This window comes from Mobula hypostoma, chromosome 4, assembly GCF_963921235.1.
Source record: "Mobula hypostoma chromosome 4, sMobHyp1.1, whole genome shotgun sequence".
Classification (NCBI taxonomy): Eukaryota; Metazoa; Chordata; class Chondrichthyes; order Myliobatiformes; family Myliobatidae; genus Mobula; species Mobula hypostoma.
The window spans coordinates 195,643,868-195,666,579 of record NC_086100.1 but is presented as its reverse complement, the minus strand read 5'-3'; the positions used below and the strand labels follow the sequence as shown (position 1 = coordinate 195,666,579).

The 22,712-nt window shown below is 44.1% G+C and overlaps 1 protein-coding gene across 2 annotated transcripts in view; it reads right to left on the bottom strand.

Annotated features, from left to right (window-relative positions):
- The window catches only part of exoc6b (exocyst complex component 6B), an 899,778-nt gene that overhangs the window by 811,774 nt on the left and 65,292 nt on the right, over positions 1-22,712 (bottom strand). For both annotated transcript variants that reach the window (XM_063047162.1, XM_063047163.1), the window contains exons 2-4: positions 16,770-16,935; positions 14,896-14,943; positions 12,067-12,157 (exon numbers count right to left, since the gene is read on the bottom strand). In XM_063047162.1, the coding sequence (XP_062903232.1) occupies positions 12,067-12,157; positions 14,896-14,943; positions 16,770-16,935 (305 nt within the window). The remainder of the gene's footprint in view (positions 1-12,066; positions 12,158-14,895; positions 14,944-16,769; positions 16,936-22,712) is intronic.

Here is a 22,712-nt window from a genome sequence, read left to right as displayed (position 1 = left end):
CCCACCCCCTTCTTACTCTGACTTCTCTTCTCTTTTTTCAGTCCAGATGAAGGGTTCGGCCCGAAATGTCGACTGTTTACTCTTTTCTTTAAATGCTACCTGGCCTGCTAAATTCCTCCAGTATTTTGTGTGAATTACTTTGAATTCCAGCATCTGCAGATTTTCTCTTGTTTGTAATTAATTATCTGCTTGTATTTTAAGTAGCTCTTATAGGTATAACAGCTTAATATGCCTTCAGTGGCTATATAAAGAAAGCTCCGAAAATTTCTTTGTTTTGCATTAAGTGATTAAGTGTTTTCTCTTTGGTTAACTTGGTAGTTCAGTATTCAAATGAGTACTTTCTAATTGGTTATCACTTATCTACAGAATTTTATTTGTCTCACTGTATTAAAATAGATGTTTTATGCTGGGCACCATCTTATTTTCTCTCTTCTCAAGTAGTAGATCCCCTGTCTCTGTCTGTTTCAAATTCGCTTTGCTCTATCAGCTCTTAATAAAATGATCATGAAGGAACAAGTTGTGACTCACTGAAGTTCAAGTTCAAAGTATGTTTATTATCAAACTATGTACACTACTCTGTATATATATATACAATCTTGAAATTCATTTTCTTACATCATCATCATCATTATGTGCCGTGTCGTGTGATATGGATGATCATGGTCTATGACCATGATTGTTGTTGGGAAGTGCTTTGCCACTGCCTTCTTCTGGGCAGTGTCTTGATAAGATGGGTGACCCCAGCCACTACCAATACTCCTCAGAGACTGTCTGCCTGGCGTCAGTAGTCAATAACCAGGACTTGTGATCTGCACCAGTTGCTCATACGACCATCCACCACCTGCTCCCATGGCTTCACGGGACCCTGAACGGTGGCTAAGCAGGTGCTACACCTTGCCCAAGGGTGACCCACAGGCTGGCAGAGGGAAGGAGTGCCTTAACCCTCCTTGGGTAAAGACGTATCTCTAGCCCGCCACACACGCTTCTTACAGGCAGCCACAAAAACAAAGAAACCCAACAGAACCCAGTAAGAAAGACTTTCAAACACCCAGTGTGCAAAAAGAGAACAATTTGTGCAGACAATAAAAAGTAAACAAATAATAGTCAGAGCTAAACAACACACACAAAGTGCTGGAGGAACCCAGCAGGCCAGGCAGCAGCTATGGAAAAGAGTAGAGTCGACGTTTTAGGCCGAGACTCTTCGGCTGGACTGCAAGTTCATGAATGTGAGCCCACAGTCACGAAGCTAGTTCATCGCAGCAGCCAGCTCAGGAGCCCGGTAACTGCAGGCCACAGCCCCAGTTTAGCGTAAGAGTGAGTAAATCTTGTGGAGCAGCGAGCTGAACACAAGCCCACCTGCCACCTTTGGCCGAATCACCCCTACCTTTTCAATCTGGCCCTGTGCGTTGCTAACTTCTGAAAGAACCTTGGACTTAAACACCATATTCCATCATTACTAAATTTTGGCACCACATTTCTCACTCAAAGTTGTTGGTGGCGAGTGATAAATAAGTGCTCAGAGATCTCAGCACTGTTCCTAAGCATCTCGAGAACAGGAGGTTGAAGCAGCTCTCGTAACTTTCTCCAGCACCCGGACCGATTGACGGCTCACCTGCCGGCCCCTTGCCATCCCTTCCTGCACCCTTCATCTGCTCAACTCGTCAGCACTCGCGCACATCAGGGCTCCCGTCCATGTGCTCTAACAAATCAAACTGAGCTTAGAGTTCCAGTATTTTCAATCTTGTCCTCTCTCCCACAAGGCATCTCCATGGTCTGTTGGAAAGACTACGCCAGACTCTCCCATCCTGCCCAACTCTGAACGGTGGTCTACAGTGAGTCAGCTTATCTATACAGAACCAAAATTGGGTTTAAATCACTGGCATATGTCACGAAACTTATTGTTTTGCAGCAGCAGTACATAATATATAAGAAATGTAAATTACAATGAGAAGTTTGTGAGGATGTGACTAAACACATTGATGAAGGTAGAGCAGTGGATGGAGTGTATATGGATTTCAGCAAGACATTTGACAAGGTACCCCATGCAAGGCTTATTGAGACAGTAAGGAGGGCATGGGATCCAAGGGGACATTGCTTTGTGGATCCAGAACTGGCTTGCCTACAGAAGACAAAGAGTGGTTGTAGACGGGTCATATTCTGCATGGAGGTCAGTGACCAGTGGTGTGCCTCATGGATCTGTTCTGGGACCCCTACTCTTTGTGATTTTATAAATGACCTGGATGAAGAAGTGGAGGGATGGGTTAGTAAATTTGCTGATGACACAAAGATTGGAGGTGCTGTAGATAGTGTGGAGGGCTGTCAGAGGTTACAGCGGGACACTGAAAGGATGCAAAACTGGGCTGAGAAGTGGCAGATGGAGTTCAACCCAGATAAGTGTGAGGTGGTTCATTTTGGTAGGTCAAATATGATGACAGAATATAGTATTAATGGTAAGACCCTTGGCAGTGTGGAGGATCAGAGGGATCTTGGGGTTCGAGTCCATAGGACACTCAAAGCTACTATGCAGGTTGACTCTGTGGTTAAGAAGGGATACGGTGCATTGGCCTTCATCAATCATGGGACTGAGTTTAGGAGCCGAGAAGTAATGTTGCAGCTATATAGGACCCTGTTTAGACTCTACTTGGAGTACTGTGCTCGGTTCTGGTCACCTCACTACAGGAAGGATGTGGAAACCATAGAAAGGGTGCAGAGATTTACAAGGATGTTGCCTGGATTGGGGAGCATGCCTTATGAGTATAGGTGAGTGAACTCAGCCTTTTTTCCTTGGAGCGACGGAGGATGAGGGGTGACCTGATAGAGGTGTATAAGATGATGAGAGGCATTGATCGTGTGGATACTCAGAAGCTTTTTCCCAGGGCTGAAATGGCTAGCACGAGAGGTCACAGTTTTAAGGCGCTTGGAAGTAAGTACAGGGGAGATGTCATGGGTAAGTTTTTTACACAGAGAGTGGTGAGTGCGTGGAATGGGCTGCCGGCGACAGTGGTGGAGGCAGATACGATAAGATCTTTTAAGAGACTTCTAGACAGGTAGATAGAGCTCAGAAAAATAGAGGACTATGGGTAACCCTAGATAATTTCTAAGGTAAGGACATGTTTGGTACAGCTTTGTTGGCCGAAGGGCCTGTATTGTGCTATGGGTTTTCTATGTTTCTATGTTTCTAAATATATATATATGTGTGTGTGTGTTTTTGTGTGTGTGTAGCACAAAAAGAGAGTAAAAAAGAGTGAGATAGTGTACATGGGCAAACAACAGGAATTCTGCAGATGCTGGAAATTCAAGCAACACACATCAAAGTTGCTGGTGAACGCAGCAGGCCAGGCAGCATCTCTAGGAAGAGATACAGTCGACGTTTCGGGGCGAGACCCTTCCTGTGTTGATAGTGTACATGGGTTCATGGTGTTAATGGGTTCATTGACCATTCAGAAATCTGATGGCAGAGGGGAAGAAGCTGTTCCTAAAATATTGAGTGTGTGATTTCAGGCTCATGTACCTCCTCCTTGATGGCAGCAATGAGAAGAGGGCATGTCCTGGGTGGTGGAGGTCCTTAATGATGGATGTCACCTCTTTGAGACATCACCTTTTGAAGATGTCCTCGATGCTGGGGAGCCGGCTAAGTTTGCAACTTTCTGCAGCTTTTTCCAGTCCGTCCCTGCCCCCATACCAGATGCTGCTGCAACCAATTATAATGCTTTCCAATGTACATCTGTAAAACTTTGCTGGAGCATTTGGTGACATACCAATTCTCCTCAAACTCCTGATGAAATATTGCTGCAAGTTGACATTGACCTGGTTTATCTCGGGTATTTGGTCTTGGCATCTCTTATAAGGAAAATTATCACACACACTCATGACCCAGGACAGGTCAGTGTTCTTTCTGTCTACAAAGCACTGCTGTAGTGTACGTATAGTAACACAAAATGGTGCAGCCACTAAATGTTCTTCAAAGCAAGCTCCCTCAAACATCGTGTTGGGGTAGCACTGTAGTGTCATGTTTAGACCAGGGGTTCCCAGACCCCTACCATTAACCGAGAGGTCCGTGGACCCCAGACTGGGAACCCCCGGGTTAGATACTGCTATTACAGTGCCAGCAACCTGGGTTCAATTCTGCCACTGTTTGTAAGGAATTTGCATGTTCTCCCTGTGATAGCGTGAGTTTCCTCCGGGTGTTCCGGTTTCCTCCCAAACTCTAAGGACATACGGGTTAGTAGGTTAAATGTTCACATGGGTGTAACAGGACAATGTCAGCTCATTGGGCTAGAAGGACCTGTTACCATGCTGTACCTCCAAATTATAAATAAATAATCCCCAGAAATAATACCAACAAAATGTCGGAGGAATTCAGCAGGTCAGGCAGCATCTTTGGAGAGGAATAAATAGCCAAAGTTTTGGGCCAAAATCCTCATCAGGACTGGAAAGAATGGAAGAAGAAACCAGAATAGGAAGGTGGGAAGAGGGTAAGGAATACAAGCTGGACACATCGTTGTGGTAAAGAGTCGCGGTGAGCACACGATCAAAGAGCAGAGATCACAGAGGGGGAGCAGTAAGAGAGGGTCTCACTGAGCTCCCGTCAACAAGATTTAAACTTCCGCATCTGCAGAGTCTCTCATGTTTATGATCTCAGCTGCTCTCTGACTCTTCAATCATGGAGAGCTGGAGCTTTTGAAAAGCACTAAGTTAGTTAAGTCGCTGGGACCAGACGAGATGTACCCAGGCTACTGTGGGAAGCAGGGGAAGAGATTGCTGAGGCTCTGGCAATGACCTTTGCATCACCAATAGGGACAGGAGGAGTGCCGAAGGATAGGAGGGTTGCAAATGTTGTTCCCTTGTTCAAGAAAGGGAGCAGAGATAACCCAGGAAATTATAGACCAGTGAGTCTGACTTCAGTGGTGGGCATGTTGTTGAAGAAGATCCTGAGAGGCAGGATTTATGAGCATTTGGAGAGACATAATCTGATTAGGGATAATCAGCATGGCTTTGTCATGGATACGTCATGCCTTACAGGCCTGATTGAATTCTTTGAGGATGTAACAAAACATATTGATGAAGGTAGAGCAGTGGATATAATGTATATGGATTTCAGTAAGGCATTTGATAAGGTTCCCCATGTGAGGTTCATTCAGAAAGTAAGGAGGCATGAGATCCAAGGAGACCTTGCTTTGTGGATCCAGAATTGAATTGCCCACAGAAGACAAAGGGTGGCTATAGATGGTTCGTATTCTGCACGGAGGTCGGTGACCAGTGGTATTCTACAGGGATCTGTTCTGGGACCCCACCTCTTTGCGATTTTTATAAATGACCTGGATGAAGAGTAGAAGGGTGGATTAGTAAGATTGCTAATGACACAAAGGTTGGGGGTGTTGTGGAGAGTGTGGAGGGCTGTCAGAGGTTACAGCTGGACATCGATAGGATGCAGAACTGGGCTGAGAAGTGGCAGATGGAGTTCAACCCGGATAAGCGTGAAGTGGTTCATGTTGGTAGGTCAAATTTGAAAACAGAATGTAGTATTAATGGTAAGGCTCTTGGCAGTGTGAAGGATCAGAGAGACCTTGGGGTCTGTGGCCATAGGACACTCAAAGCTGCTTCGCAGGTCGACTGTGTTGTTAAGTAGGCGTGTGGTGTGTCGGCATTCATCAACCATGGGACAGAGTTCAAGAGCCATGAAGTAATGTTACATGTTAGTAGGGAAGTGGTGTTAGGTAAATTGAAGGGATTAAAGGCAGATAAATCCCCAGGGCCAGATGGTCTGCATCCCAGAGTGCTTAAGGAAGTAGCCCAAGAAATGGTGGATGCATTAGTGATAATTTTTCAAAACTCGTTAGATTCTGGGCTAGTTCCTGAGGATTGGAGGGTGGCTAATGTAACCCCACTTTTTAAAAAAGGAGGGAGAGAGAAACTGGGGAATTATAGACCGGTTAGCCTAACGTCGGTGGTGGGGAAACTGCTGGAGTCAGTTATCAAAGATGTGATAACAGCACATTTGGAAAGCGGTGAAATCATCGGACAAAGTCAGCATGGATTTGTGAAAGGAAAATCATGTCTGACGAATCTCATAGAATTTTTTGAGGATGTAACTAGTAGAGTGGATAGGGGAGAGCCAGTGGATGTGGTATATTTGGATTTTCAAAACGCTTTTGACAAGGTCCCACACAGGAGATTAGTGTGCAAACTTAAAGCACCCGGTATTGGGGGTAAGGTATTGATGTGGATAGAGAATTGGTTAGCAGACAGGAAGCAAAGAGTGGGAATAAACGGGACCTTTTCAGAATGGCAGGCGGTGACTAGTGGGGTACCGCAAGGCTCAGTGCTGGGACCCCAGTTGCTTACAATATATATTAATGACTTGGATGAGGGAATTAAATGCAGCATCTCCAAGTTTGTGGATGATACGAAGCTGGGTGGCAGTGTTAGCTGTGAGGAGGATGCTAAGAGGATGCAGAGTGACTTGGATAGGTTGGGTGAGTGGGCAAATTCATGGCAGATGCAATTTAATGTGGATAAATGTGAAGTTATCCACTTTGGTGGCAAAAATAGGAAAACAGATTATTATCTGAATGGTGGCCGATTCGGAAAAGGGGAGGTGCAACGAGACCTGGGTGTCATTATACACCAGTCATTGAAAGTGGGCATGCAGGTACAGCAGGCGGTGAAAAAGGCGAATGGTATGCTGGCATTTATAGCGAGAGGATTCGAGTACAGGAGCAGGGAGGTACTACTGCAGTTGTACAAGGCCTTGGTGAGACCACAGCTGGAGTATTGTGTGCAGTTTTGGTCCCCTAATCTGAGGAAAGACATCCTTGCCATAAAGGGAGTACAAAGAAGGTTCACCAGATTGATTCCTGGGATGGCAGGACTTTCATATGAAGAAAGACTGGATGAACTGGGCTTGTACTCGTTGGAATTCAGAAGATTGAGGGGGGATCTGATTGAAACATATAAAATCCTAAAGGGATTGGACAGGCTAGATGCAGGAAGATTGTTCCCGATGTTGGGGAAGTCCAGAACGAGGGGTCACAGTTTGAGGATAAAGGAGAAGCCTTTTAGGACCGAGATTAGGAAAAACTTCTTCACACAGAGAGTGGTGAATCTGTGGAATTCTCTGCCACAGGAAACAGTTGAGGCCAGTTCATTGGCTATATTTAAGAGGGAGTTAGATATGGCCCTTGTGGCTACGGGGATCAGGGGGTACGGAGGGAAGGCTGGTGCAGGGTTCTGAGTTGGATGATCAGCCATGATCATAATAAATGGCGGTGCAGACTCGAAGGGCCGAATGGCCTACTCCTGTACCTATTTTCTATGTTTCTATGTTTCTATGTTACAGCTATATAAGATCTTGGTCAGACCCCATTTGGAGTACTGTGTTCAGTTCTGGTCACCTCACTACAGGAAGGATGTGGAAACCATAGAAAGGGTGCAGAGGAGATTTACAAGGTTGTTGCATGGACTGGAGAGCACGCCTTATGAGAATAGGTTGAGTGAACTTGGCCTTTTCTCCTTGGAGCAATGGAGGATGACCTGATAGAAGTGTATAAGATGATGAGAGGCATTGATTGTGTGGATAGCCAGAGGCTTTTTCCCAGGGCATAGTTTTAAGGTGTTTATACAAGGAGAATGTCAGGGATAAGTTTTTCAGACAGAGAGTGGTGGGTGTATGGAATGCACTGCCAGCGATGGTGGTGGAGACAGATACAATAAGGTCTTTTAAGACACTCTTAGATTGGTACATGGAACTTAGAAAAATAGAGAACTACGCAGTAGGGTTATACAGAACCCTAGGCAGTTTCTAGAGTAGGCTATATGGTCGGCACAACATTGTGGGCTGAAGGGCCTGTAATGTGCTGTAGATTTCTATGTTCATATGCTCACCCAGACTCACTACATGTCAGTGGATTCCAAATCATAACTGCTTAAGAGAACTCCCAGCTTCCTGTTTTTTTTTGGCAAATACCTTAAATCGTGGAAACACGTCAGGTATTTTCAGGTACGTATCAGGTGACTGTAGAAACGTATCAGGTATTTTTTGGTAAATACCTAAGAGATACAATACCACAGAAAAGATACCATTGATGCTGCCTGACCTGCTGAGTTCCTCCAGCATTTTGTGTGTGTTGCTTTAAGAGAACTCCCATCTCCCTTCTGTTATTTTTGGCAAATACCTTAAACCTGTCACCTCTGTTTTCTGGCCCTGATGCCAATGGAAGTTTTATCCCTGTCTGTTCTATCAACACTCCTCAAATGCTCAGCATTCATTAGCAGGTTGAGTGAGGTGGATACAGTAACTTCTATAATTCAGTCTTTGAGAAATTAATCAAATTGGATGGATCTTCATCCGCGTGAAATATTAGATGTTTGAAAAACTAGTTCTGCAAACTGCATTTCTGCCGAAGATTTCTGCACAATATTTGGAATTAAACACATCTAGACCATGAGCTCCCTGGAATTAAAATTGTGGTTTGGGCAAATCAGTGGCCAGCATGGGATATCCACTGAAAAGGCCTTAAGAGACAGGAGCAAATTAGGCCATTCGGCCCATTGAGTCTGCTCTATCATTCCTTCATGGCTGATTTTCTTTTCTCCCCAACCCTATTCTTCTGCCTTCTCCATGTAACTTTTAATCCCACTCCTCACTAATCCAGAACCTGTCAATCTCTGCTTTAAATATACCCAGTGACATCCACAAATTCACATCCTTTGGCAAAAGAAATTCCTCCTCTCTTTCATCAAAGGACATCCTTTTATTCTGAGGCTGTACCCTCTGGTCCTAGATTCTCCCAATAATGGAAACATCCTTTCCATGTCCACTCTATCCAGGCCTTTCATTATCCGGTAGGTTTTAGTGAGATTCTACCACCCCACCCCACCCCCCATTCCATCAAGTACAGGCCCAGAGACATCAAATACTCCTGACAGGTTAAGTCTTCCATTCCTGGGATCATTCTTTTGAACGTCTTTTTGGATCTTCTCCAGATCCAGAACAATTTTCACTCGACGTGGAACTCAAAACTGCTCACAATATTCCGAGTACGGTCTGACCAATGTCTTATAAAGCCTCAGCAGTATGTCCTTGCTTTTATATTCTAGTCCTCTCGAAATGAATGTTAACATTGCATTTGCCTTCTTTACCACTGTGTCAACCTGCAAGAATTTGCCTTCCTATGTCAATCTTTAAAGCCAGGAAGTGCTTCAGACATCATGAAATGCTTCAAAGCAGATCTGCTTGTTACATAGATTAGCTCTGCAGTCAATTTACACACTAACGGCTCATAAGCAGCAATGGAACGCTTGTTCTGTACTGCGGTTTCAGGAAAACAGTTGGCTAAGAAATATTTTTCTTCAAGACTTTATACATCCAAGCAACCAGTAGCAATATGCTGATTGAAAGTGTGACTTGGAGCTTAATGGAAAGGACAACACCTCAAACAATACATCCCTGCTCCTTGTTACAGAAGAGATTGTAGGAAAAGCCTCAGAATAAAAGGTTTTATTCCCTTCAGAAATGAGATGACGTATTTCTTCAGCCAGAGGGTGGTGAATCTGGTACGAGCCTTGGTATTCATATTGATTTAGTATTTTATTTATTTTATTTAGAAATACAGTGCAGAACAGGTCCTTCCAATCCAATGAGCCTAATCCCTTTGATGTCTCTTTTTTGTTTTTTAAGGTGGGTGGGGTTCTGTCAGAGTCCATGATCTACAGCTGCACTCAAACTGCAATCCTTTACGGCAATGGTTTCCATCCCAGGGCTCACTGTCCAGCGTTTTCCGATATCCCAAGGATGCAGCCTGGAAGACATGCACGCCTTTGGGACAAGGTCCTGCAGCCCTGTCGACAAGTTGATTCAATGCCAGTGTCACCGACCAAGGTGTCATGAGAGAAACGGTACATCGCAAACAGCAGATCAGCTGTCGGAAGCCTCTGTAGTTGGGCAATCGCTCATTGTCTCTCTCAATGATGGGGGAATGTTTGCTGCTGGTCCTCGAGTCTGAGAACTCAGAATAAAAGCAACGAGGCAGATTTTAACATCGCAATGACAGAGTTGCTTTGTTTTGTTGGTCTGCTCTCTTGCTGTGGGAAGGGTGACACCTTTTATTAGGGAGAGAGAAAGAGCCTGTGGTATATCGAATTGTCAGGTGAACAATTAGTTTTTGTTGTACTTGAAGGATTTGCTACTGCTTGTTTGGTGAGTGGAGGGTGCTGATGCTTTCTGCTGAATTAAGTCGGGGTGAGGAACGGGTAAGGCTAACGCTTTGCTGCTGCTCGTGCATAGGAGGGGCTGAGGGGGCTTTGGGGTTCTAATGTTTTACTGTCATTCTTTCTTTGGGGTTCTCTTCTGGTTTTTGTGGATGTCTGCGAAGATAAAGAATTTCAGGTTGTATACTATACACATTCTTTCAGATTAAATGGAACCATTGACGTTGAATAGGCCAAATAACCTAATTCTATTTGTAGATCTTAACAGTCTAAAATACTCCTTGAAATAGCAGAAACAGGCTTAGGTATATCACGGGCAATTCCCTCCCCACTGTTGGTTCTGCCTCAAGAAAGCTAAATGTATCATCAAATATCCCCAGCATGTAAGGGTGATTGGAAGTTTTCAGTCACAGATGTCATTCTACCTTTGTAGGAGCAAACTGAAAGATCACACAGATTTGGAGTTCAATATAATGGGTGTTTTATTAAAACTGGCATGCACCAGGAGACCAGTCAAAGCTGATCTATCAGAACATGAATACGGTACAGTTTTTATATTCTCAGTTGATGAGATTACTAGTAAAACTACATTTTGATAACATAATGGTGGCTACAGGAAGACTTAATTAAGTAACAGGCTAGGTCCTGGTTACAGAATAAAATACAGTCGGCCCTCCTTATCCGCGAGTTCCGCATGCGTGAGTTCAACCAACCGCAAATCGAGAAAACCCAGAAGTGCTCTTCCAGCACTTGTTGTTCAAGCATGTACAGATTTTTTTTTCTTGTCATTATTCCCTAAACAATGCAGTATAACAACTATTTTACATGGCATTTATATTGTATCAGGTATTATAAGTAATCTAGAGATGATTTAAACTATACGGGAGGATGTGCGTAGGTTATCGTGGATCAAGATCGAAAAAAAAACGGAAGTTCTCTTACTAAGCAGGTCGGAACAGGTACATCCGCTATCATTTAGCGTTAGTTAGTCAAACATCTATCTTAGTATATAGCATATATTTTACCTTTCTATGCATATAAAACACTTAAGAAACATATGTTTCAGCACCAGGCTCCGATCCACTGACAGACCGCTCCCGAGCGCGCTCTCCATCCCTGCCGGGTTGATGTGAAGGATCAAAAACCCAAAACCCCAAAACCCAATGATTAAACCACTGCGTTGCTTAGTAATAATTGGAGCTTTAATCGGGCAGGCCTTTTCTCACTTTATCCTTTAAAATTGTTCCGATCGTTGACCGACTGTAGCCTAACACTTTTCCAATGACCGACGGCGTTTCACCTTTTTCTGATCGCTTTATTATTTCCACTTTGTTTTCAATCGTGATCGTGATTATTTTCGTGAACAGAAACACTGCAGATTCAGAGCTCCGCCGCCGGGTCCTAATGCCCACTGCACTGAAACAGGTTAAATAAGGTCCGGGGTTCCGCTGGGTCCTAATGTCCACCGCATTAAGACAGGTTGAATAAGGGACTTAAGCATCCACGTTTTTTGGTATCCCGGAACCAATCCCTCACGGATAAGGAGGGCCGACTGTAATTATCTACATGTCAAGCAGTAAAACCAATTTTCTGTTACAACGATGGATGAATGTTACAACATATTTAGTGAAGTTCCTGAAATGCTGCATTCCATGTCTCTGCTTCTGTCTGCAGTTCCGTTACCACATTAGCACAACCCGCATCACTACTTGACTACATTTTTTTCCTTCAACAACATTCTTGGGATGAATGGTCACAAATGGTTCACTTCATAGTTACCCCTTGTCCAAAAGGGAACCGCTGCCTGTAGTAATGATAATATGTGGAGGGACATCACCACAGGTAGCCGTCACGTACCTGGCAGACACAGGGTCAGCTGGTCCACTGTGGCCGCAATGTTCCTCTGCTGTGAGCGACACTTCTTCAGTTCCTCCATCTCCATAATTAACTGTGGATCACGGGGAAAAGAAACAATTATGTTAACTGTCTTTTCATTAACTAGTTGAAAAATCTGTGATCATGACTGATAACAGGGGTAAGGCAGTCAGCACCTGTGCAGTCAATTTCTGGGGGACCAGAGGATAAGTGGCCCCTTTTCTGGGGGAACTGGCATTTGGGTGGACACACTTCCAGAGAACTGGCAATTGGATGATCACAGTTCTGGTAGAGCTGATGGATGGGTGGACATGTTTCCAGGAGAACAGGTGTTTGGGTGGACACATTTCCGGGGGAACTGGTATTTGGATGGTCACATTTCTGGGGGAGCTGGCGATTGGGTGGACATGTTTCTACAATGGCAAATAGGAGGCAACACATCCAGGAATATTGGCAGATGGGTGAACACGTTTCCAGAGAAATTAACACATTTCTAGGGGAACAGCAGACAGATGGTAAGTTTTCTCATGGCACAGCAGGCACAAGTGGTTACGTTTCTAGATGAAATTGGCTCAGTAATCAGCTCTCACCCCGAATTTCCATGAGCTACTTTATCTTCATAGCTGCCGCTAGTTAGGTGCCCTACGTAAGTATCACTGCCAATCCATAAGGAAACCTTATCAAACAAAAGCAAGGAATCCAGCTAGTTAAAGGCAGCCAAACCTCCTTGGCTTTCCGTCTGCTTGGTCAGAGGTCATGGCCTGAAGGACAGTGGCAATTTGCCATCCATTTTCAAGGCCCAACTGAATTCATACAGAGAATGACTCCAATCTCTCCAGCCTCTGGTAATTGGTCATTGGTTTATTATCATCAGTGCACCAAGACACGGTGAAAAGCTTTTGATTTTCATGGGATCCCGATAGATAATTACACACATCAAGATTCAAGATTGTTTGATGTCATTTCCAGTACTCAAGTGTAAAGGAGAACAAAATAATTGTTACTCTGGATCCGATGCAGGACAAAAAAAGATTAAAAAACACAATAATAAAAAGCACAATGAATATAAATACGTAAGATGGCTTAATGGCTTATATAGAAAGTTTGATTCTATGTCCATAAAGTGAGGCTAGGTACAGGAGTGTCTCTACATAAGGTGACTCTGACAGGTGAGTCAGTGGGTGGGGGTGTTGATCATCCTTACCGTTTGGAGAGAGTAACTGCTTCTGAGCCTGGAGGTCGTGGCGTGGATATTATGCATCCTCCTCCCTAATGGGAGTGGGGCAAATAGTCCATGACCTAGCTTCATGATGTAACTGGCCCTTTTCTGGCACCTTTCTGTTTATACATCCTTCATGGTGTACCAATACAGCACATCAATGTAAAACAAATGTAAAATCAATAACAGAATGCAGAATAAACTGTTACAGAGGAAGTGCAGAGCTGGTAGGCAATAAGCTGCAAGGTTTATAGAGAGATCAGGAGTTCAGCTTTATCAAGCAAGAGATCTGATCAAGGTCGTGAAATGGTGGAACAAAGTTGTCCTTGAGCCTGTATTCTCAATCTTTTGTATTTTCTGCCCGACGGAAGGTGGGAGAAGAGCGAATGTCCGGGCTAGGGTGGGGGGAGGGGGGTTCTTTCATTATGCCGGCACTCTTCCGAAGCAGTGGGAAGTGTAGACAGAGTTAGGGGAAGGGGGGCTGGTTTATATGGTGGAATAGGCTGTGTTCAGAACTCTGCAGTTTCTTGTGGTCTTGGACAGAGCGGTTGCCAGACCAGTTCTGATGAAAGTTATAGGCCCAAAATGTTGACAGTCCATTCATCTCCATAGATGTATCTGACCTGCTGAGTTCCTCCAACATTCTGTGTGCACTGCTCTGTATTTCCAGCATCTGCAGGTATATCTGAATTGGATGCACTCTACAGTGCACCTGTAAAAAATGTGACTCGCCAATCAATTCACAGCCAACTTGGGCAGCTACAACTCGAAGCACACTTTAGACAGGTACATAGATGAAAGAAAAATGGAGGACCATGTAGGTGGGGTGGGGATGGTGGGTATGGTGGGGAGGAGATGCATCTCTATCAAAGGAAATGTCACGTGCTTCTTCCCTCTGCTACCCTGCAGGTCACCTTTGGAAAAGGTGCAGCACCAGCTTAGTCCCCCCCCCACCCCCCCCACCGATCAGGGTCACATGAAGCCATGGGAGCAGGTGGTGGATGGTCGTATGAGCAGCTGGTACACATCACCAGTCCTGGTTATGCCACCACGGATGCCAGGCAATCTCTGAAGAGTATTGATAATGGCTGGGATTACCCATCTTGTAAAGACACTGCCCAGGAGAAAACCATGGCAAACCACTTCTGTAGAAAAATTTGCCAAGAGCAGCCATGATAATGGAAAGTCCATGATCACTCACGCCACACAACACGGCACATGATGAACGAATGATGTGGGAGAGAAAGGTCAGATTGATCTTGACATTGGTTAAAAAGTCAGCACAACCTTTTGGGCCAAAGGACCTGTACTGTGCTGTACTGTTCTAAGTTCTAACCCCAAGATAAGAAGAAACACATTAATTAACTGACAAGTCAACAGAAGTTGAAGGGCCTCATGAGTTTTTATGAGGTTTACGAAAACAATCAAAAGCAGCAGGGTTATACATGAACAGTGCCAGAAAGGGGTCAGTAACATCATGATCTTACAGGGCTTCTTCATCAAAGTAGTCCTCTGGAGAAGTAGTTAATATCTTCAGACAAGAATAGACAACACAGAGTAAACCTGGATCCAATAACTAAAAGTGAACTCACCTCCCTTCCCGATTCCTGCAGCTTATCGTTGGTATCAGTCACCTGGATCTGAGACAAGAAGAAAATAAATAAATATACAGGTACCACTTGCCAAAACAAGAGGTTAAAGATATTAGTGAACACTCCAACCAGATGAATAGCACAGTTCTTCAGTAACTGGCCAGCCACCCCGTCTGGGCCGGATGCTTTCCATGAGTTCACCATCCTGAAGGATGCTCTCACATCGGCTTCAGAGGCTGAAATCGTTGTTTACTGCTAAATCAGTGAGTAGTTTACAATGAATACACAAATTACTACCAACACCACTCAGCTTTGCTAAATCATCCCAAAGAGACATTAGACATTTTAAAGAAAGTGTTTGGACAGTGAATCTGGAATTATCCAGTCGAATGTCACGGCTCAGCAGCTGGGCAAACAGTGGAAAACACAAGCAGCTTTGTCTGACCAGGAGGTGATAGTTTAAGGAACTAGGAATTCCTCAAAGGCCCACTCCTGTCCCCAGTAATCAATTTTTTCTGTCTTTTTGCAATACTTAGATAATATTTATATACTATATTATATTTATATTGTTACTTCACCACATATAATAAATAAACCTGATTCTGCTTCCGCTTCTGATCCAAAGGGCTGGACATCCTGAAGAAATTGCTACACTGCAATCTCGATATAATGTAGATGTCAGGAGACAGCATTACATCTAACTTCAGCTAATTGGCAAACTCTCACACACAGACACACATACACACACACACACACACACACACTCTCTCTCACACACACACTCACACACATATACACACACTCACACACACACTCTCACACACACACACACACACACACACACACACACACACAGAGTTGAAATTCGTTCCCTCACACCCATCTCCATTTTCTCCTCTCAATCTCCATTGCTGCATCTCAAAGTTACAATTTGCACAACATATCCCCAGCACGTCAGCTCCTCCCCCCCCCACCCATTCAAGCACCTTGCCCCTCCCCAAGTCTCACCTATCACCTACTGCTTCCCCCCCACCCTCTTATTCTGGCTTCTGCCTCCTTCGCAATGCCTGCGCTGGCACTGGAGAGGGTCCACAGGAGGTTCAAGAGATTGATCCCAGGAATGAAAGGATTAATGCAAGAGGTGCATTTGATATTCTGGGCTTGTACCTAGAGTTTAGAAGAATAAGGGGTTATCTCATTGTAACCTAAGGAATACTGAAAGGCCTAGATTGAGTGAACGTGGAGTGGGAGAGTCTAGGAGCACATGGGATACTGAATGAATTTTCTTCATCCCCAACCACCCACCCCCACCCTTTCCCAACAAAATAACAGCAGAGAACAACATAAAAAGTGCTGGAGGAACTCAGCATGTCAGACAACATCTACAGAGGCAAATGGGCAGTCAATATTTCAGGTCAAGATTGGAAGGAGGGCAGATTGCCAGAACAAAAAGGTTGAGGGAAAGGATGAAGTAAGAGTCAGCAGGTGATAGGTGACAGGCTCGAGTAGAAGGCTTCCAGCATCCATGTAGTCATAAACATAGAACACTACAGCACAGAAACAGGCCCTTCAGCCCACTTAGTTGGTGCCAAAACTATTAATTTGCCCAGTTTCCTAAAATTTCTCTTAACTGTTGAGATCAACCCCACTACTTCTGCTGCCAGCTTGTTCCACACTCTCACCACCCTCTGAGTGAAGAAGATCCCCCTCATGTTCCCTTTAAACATTTTGTTTCACCTTTTATCCCTAACCCATGACCTTAGATCTAGTCTCACCCAACCTCAGTGGAAAAAGCCTGCTTACATTTATATGGTAACCCACTTTACAGTTAAAGACAGCATCACACCGAGATGAGATGCAGAGGAGCGACACACCTTCAGCTTCTGTGCCTCTCCTCGCACTTTCAGCAGCTCTGTGATGGAGTCCACAAATCCCTGGAAATGGAAGTTGCACATTTTCTCAATCTCCCTGTCATGGTTCCTGATCCGGGCATCCAGTTTCTCCATAAAGCGCCAGTGCTCCTCTCCATCGTAAACCGACCTGGAAGGACACAAAGCAGAGGCACTTTAACACTCTGTTGGAGTAGTTCGTATAATTGTTATTTCTTTACAGATTAATTTTCTTATGCATGCTTGTATTTTATATAACTATCTAATATGCCTGCTTGTCATTTATTAATTGGGATGTATGGGGTGCCCAGGGAGTGGCAGCAGCTCTCCAATCTGGGCACTCACCTTTGGTCCCTGCTGGACACACAACACACTCTGGTACACTGCTTCAACAGGCGGTCTAAACCAGGTGAGGTACCCAGCAGGCCTCATACCCAAGTGAGATAGGGACATGCCTGTCTTAGCATACAATGTCAGCCCCAGCAGACTGGGCAGGTAAGAGCTCCAGTGAGATCCAACAGCCAGGAGGGCGATTCTGCAACGCTCTGTGGAGAGCAAAGAGCATGTTGAGGCACAAATGAAGTCATAATCATCCACTGTAACTAAGAAAGACCCCAGTTAAGATGACCATTCGTACCACTGGACCAGGGCTTCCAAGGTCGAGGAGTGGAACACCCCAGTGCAATGGATTTTCCACTTTAAAAATTCTCCCACATAGCTTTCCTGTCATTGTCAGATATGACGGACAACCAACCATTTTATATAATTACCTGTGTACATGCAATTGTTTAATGTGTCTCCTAGTGGTTGTAGTTCTTTGTGTTACTCTGGAAGCTTCTTTGGAATCGCAATATTTGAATAGTGGCGATCTGAATGGTCAACTCCTATCCACAAATTTGAATGGAACGTCACTTTATCTATATTATACAAGCTGAGCATGTTGGCTCACCATATTTTCCATCCATTTGTTCTTTCTGGCCATTGCTACTAGAATCGTGCTCCTCTCCGTTTCCAATTCCTTTGTTCTATTAGCACTTAATAAAACTATTGTGAAACAAGTTTTATGTCTCATTCTTGACTTCCGAAAGAACCTCAGATCCAAGACATCAACATCTAACAACTCTCATGGCTGGCAATGAAGAGCCACTTGATCAGCTGCTTGTACTGCGAGGTTATCTGAGGCTTTCACATTAAAAAACTGCACACTTCCCAAACTAATCTTAGTACCTCACCTTCTTCAAATAACATGCATCAAAGTTTTAAAAGATCAAAGTAAATTTATTATCAAAATATGTGTATGTCACCATATACTGCCCTGAAGTTCATTTTCTTGCAGACATTCACAGTAGAATAAAACTACAACAGAATCAGTGAAAAACTACACATAAATATTGACTAACAACCAATGTACAAAAGAAGACAAAATGTACAAATAAATATCTTTTATTTCTTTAGAATGCAGTTGCTCGAAAAGGTTTGTGAATCCTTTGCAATTACCTGGTTTTCTGCATTAGTTACTCATAAAATGTGGTCTGATCTTCATCTAAGTCACAATAATAGACATACACAATCTGCCTAAACTAATAACACACCAACAATTGTACTTTTCACAACTTTAGTGAACACATTGTTTAATCACTCACAGTCCAGGCTGGAAAAGCTGAGAACCCTTGCTGTTAATAACTGGTAGGACCTCCTTTAGCAGCAATAACCTCCACCAAACATTTCCTGTACCCGCTGATCAGACTTGCACAACAGCAAGGAGGAAGTTTAGACCATTCTTGCATCAAAAACTGTTTCATCTCATCTATATTTCTGGGATACCCTACATGAACAGCCCTCTTCAGGTCATGCCATGGCATCTCAATTGGGTTAAGATCTAGACTCTAATTTAGCCATCCCAAAACATGAATTTTCTTCTTTTTAAACCATTCTGTTGCTCTTGTGTTTCGGATCATTGTCTTGTTGCATCATCCAAGTTCTACTAACCTTCAGGAGATGGATTGCTACCCTGACATTCTCCTGTAAAATGTCTTAATACAATTTTGAATGTTGAATTCATTGTTCTCTCAATGATTACAAGCTGTCCAGGCCCTGAGGCAGCAAAACAGTTCCAAACCATGATGCTCCTTCCACTATGCTTCACAGTTGGGATGAGGTTTTGGCCTTGGTGTGCAGTGCACTTTTCCCTCCAAACATGGCGATGTGCATTTCTGCCAAATAGTTCAACTTTTGTCTAATCTGTCCACAGAACATTGTTCCAGAAGCATTATGGAACATCCAGGTGGTCTTTTGCAAACTTGAGACTTGCAACAATGTCTTTTTGGAGAGCAGTGGTGTCTTTCTATGAACACAATTCTTGTTCAATGTTTTTTTGTATAGTGGACACATGAACAGAGATTTTAGCAATTTCTAGAGATTTCTGCAGGTGTCTTGCTATTACCCTTGGGTTCTCCTCCACCTCCTCAGCATTCAGAACCCCTGACTCCAAATAGCTTAGTGGAAGGCATTACCCAGAGAGGTAATGAATCTGGTGGTGTGGGACCAAAGGCTCCTGTACCTCCTTCTTGTTAGCAGCAAGAAGAGAGCGTGGCCGGGTGATGAAGGTCCAGGTAATGCAGGTAGTCTTTTTCCCAATGTCAAAGCCTCTACCTTGAGATACAGAGTAACAGCCTGAGACTTTTCCCAGGGCGGAAATGATAACACAAAGGATCATAATTTTAAGGTGATTGAAGGTAAGTTTACGAGGGACGTCAGAGGTAGGTTTTTTGCAGAGTGGTAAGTGCCTGGAATGCTCTGCTTGGGTTGGTGGTGGAGGCAGATACATTAGGGACAGAAAAGAGATTCTTAGATGGGCACATGGATGATAGAAAAATGGGAGGGATTAAATTGATCTTAAAGGTCAGCATGACATTGTAGGCCAAAGGACCTTTATTGTGCTGTACTGTTCTATGTCACTCAACCACACCAATGCTGTATTTTCTGACTTACATGATCCTTTAGCTCGCTATTGGATTATTTTTCTCAGAGTGCAAAATAAACTCCTGTGCAATAAAAACAGAAAATACCAGAAAAGGGTTAATTCCTGCATCTACCCTTGAATCACCAAAAAACATGAGGCTACAGGTAAGTACAGTGGTACCATGGAAGGGTAGCAGTTAGCATGTCGCGATTACAGCTCGGGGCATTGAGGATTGGAGTTCAATTCCAGCGTCCTCTGTAAGGAGTCTGTACATTTCCTCCATGAGGGTACGGGTTTCCTCCAGGTGCTCCAGTTTCCTCCCACAGTCCGCAGACATACTGGTTAGTAGGTTAATTTGTCTTTGTAAACTGTCTTGTGATCAGGCTAAGGTTCAATAAGTGGGTTGCTGGGCTGCTGGGCGACACGGTTCAGTGCGCTGGAAGGGCCTGTTCCACACAGGATCTCAAAGTCAATATATTTATGGTTGGCACCAATGACGTGGAACAAAGGGCCTCTTTCTGCGCTCTACAACTGTAATTTTAACTGCCACAATGCATAAGGTTAAGACTGTCCTACAGGTATGCAGAAACAGATATCTACCTCTCCAAGAACAAATAAAGTAAGTGAGCAAACAGACTACCAGTTCACCCACTTCAGTTTGACACCCTGATGCAACTCGATGGCAGAATCTGCCAACTTAATCTGGATCCTTAAAGTTGTCATTGCCGGGAGGAGGGGGTGGTAATGGGGATAAACTCCCACTACCTATTAAACCTCACAATGGTGTTCGTCTCAAATAGCCTCTGACAACTAAGTCTAGCTTCTGATCCTCATGCTTGGCTTAGCCACTTTGCCCAGCAGAATTGTTTCTACTGACAGGAGAAGGAGCAAAGGCAGGATACCCCGGCCTTAAACCCAGACGCTTTGGGCAAATGGGTCTCATCGACTGTCATTGGTAGCTGATCCAGAAGGAAAACCCTGATCTCAAACCTCCGCTGCCTTGGAGCTATATCCACTCATCAGAAGGCTTCACAAGTAAACCCCCAGGAAAAGTCCGGAGCTGGGCTCCCTAAGGCAGCCCTACGTTGAGTTCAACGCTCACTGGCGACACCACCGGTACCAAACTGTAACGGTCTCTGCCATTCCTTTGGATTCATCAGCTCCGTGGAGGGAAGTCTAGTACATGGGCAACAGCTTGCTCTCCATCTCGTACTGCCTTGGCTTAAGGATCATGTAGACAGCTAGAATGCAACATTCATGGTCGACCCCGTCCAACAGAAGGCCTCCTTCGAACTACCTTACCTGACTGCACTAAAATGACCTACCCTATGAGAAATACTTCCTTTGTCATATTTATCCCTCCATCAGACTTGTTTGCCCTCTTTGAAGGGGTTGTCAAACTGAAACTTTGGCTCCATTTCTCTTTCACAAACACTCCCTGAGTGTTTCCAGCATTTTGAGTTTTATTTCAGATTGCCAGCATCTGCAGTTTTTTCTTATTCTCCTCAGAATGAAACCCCATTTGCTCTCTCAGGCAGATTTTATAAATCCCACGAGAACTGTTTAATAGAAGGATCAGCAACATTTGGGTTATTTAACACTTGGACGAGATCGGAAGCGAGTGATCAGCACTGTCTGCCTGCTTGTGACCGGTCTCTCTCTCTCTCCCTTACACTTGCTGCTGCCGGAATCTTGGATCTTGGGCCAGGTTTAATTAGTGGTCTGTGGCTGGACTCTGCATTTCATGTTATATGTGTTTCTAGTTACTCCTTTTTTATTACTATTCTGTGCGACTTTGATCGGGGCGGACTGACTCTGCGCCTGCAGTAGACGAATGGCACAGCACTAAATTGAACTGAAATGAACCCAACTGAACATTTCTAGACTGTTTCAATCACTCCATAGTTCTGATGTTTTATACTCTGTGTCTTTTAGCCCTTTGTGCAACACGCTCTTTTTCTGTGTGTTGGGTGTTTGATGTTTTCTTTAAATGGTTTCCACGGTTTTCTTTGTTTCATGGTTGTCCGTGCGAAGAAGAATCTCAGGGTTACATACTGCATACATACTTCAAAAATAAATGTACTTTGAATCTTTGGATCAGCAAATTTGTGGATGATACCAAGACTGGAGGTGTTGTGGACAGCAGGGAAAACTATCAAGGTCTGCAGCGGGATCTGGACCAGCTGGAAAAGTGGGCTGAAAATTGTCGGATGGAATTTAATGCAGGCAAATGTGAGATGATGCACTTTGAGAGGATAAACCAGGGTAGGAGTTACAGTGGGCAGTAGGGCACTGAGGAGTGTGGTACAATAACAGGGATCTGAGAATACAAATCCATAATTCTTGGAAAGTGGCATCATAAGCAGATAGAGTTGTAAAGAAAGTTTTTGACACATTGGCCTTCATAAATCGAAGTATTAAGTACAGGAATTGGAATGTTATGCTGAACGTGTACAAGACTTTAGTGAAGCCAAATTTGGAGCACTATGTGCATTTCTGGTCACCAACCTACAGAAAAGAGACAGGAAGATTGAAAAAATTCAGAGAAATTTTACAAGGATGTTGTTGGGACTTGAGGACCTGAGTTATAGGGGAAGATTGAATAGGTTAGGAATTTATCCCTAGAGCGTAGAAGAATGATGGATACGGAGGGCTATGGTCGATGGGACTATGCAGATTGATAATTCGGCATGGTCCAGATGGGCCGAAGGCCTGTGTCTGTGCTGTAGTGTTCTATGACTCTAACTCCAGCAGCGATGGGAGACTGCAGACAATTACCTTCTCTGCTGACCTGACAGTTCACTGCAGAGGACACTGCACCAATCCAGACAGTAATGGATTATGTGAGGATGCTCTCTATGACGGCAGTGCAGAATGTTCTGGATTTTACCAAATGCTGCAATAGCAGTGCAGAAGCTGTCCCTCAGCTTGCTCATAGTTGCTTGCCCCCACCAGCCCTTTAACTC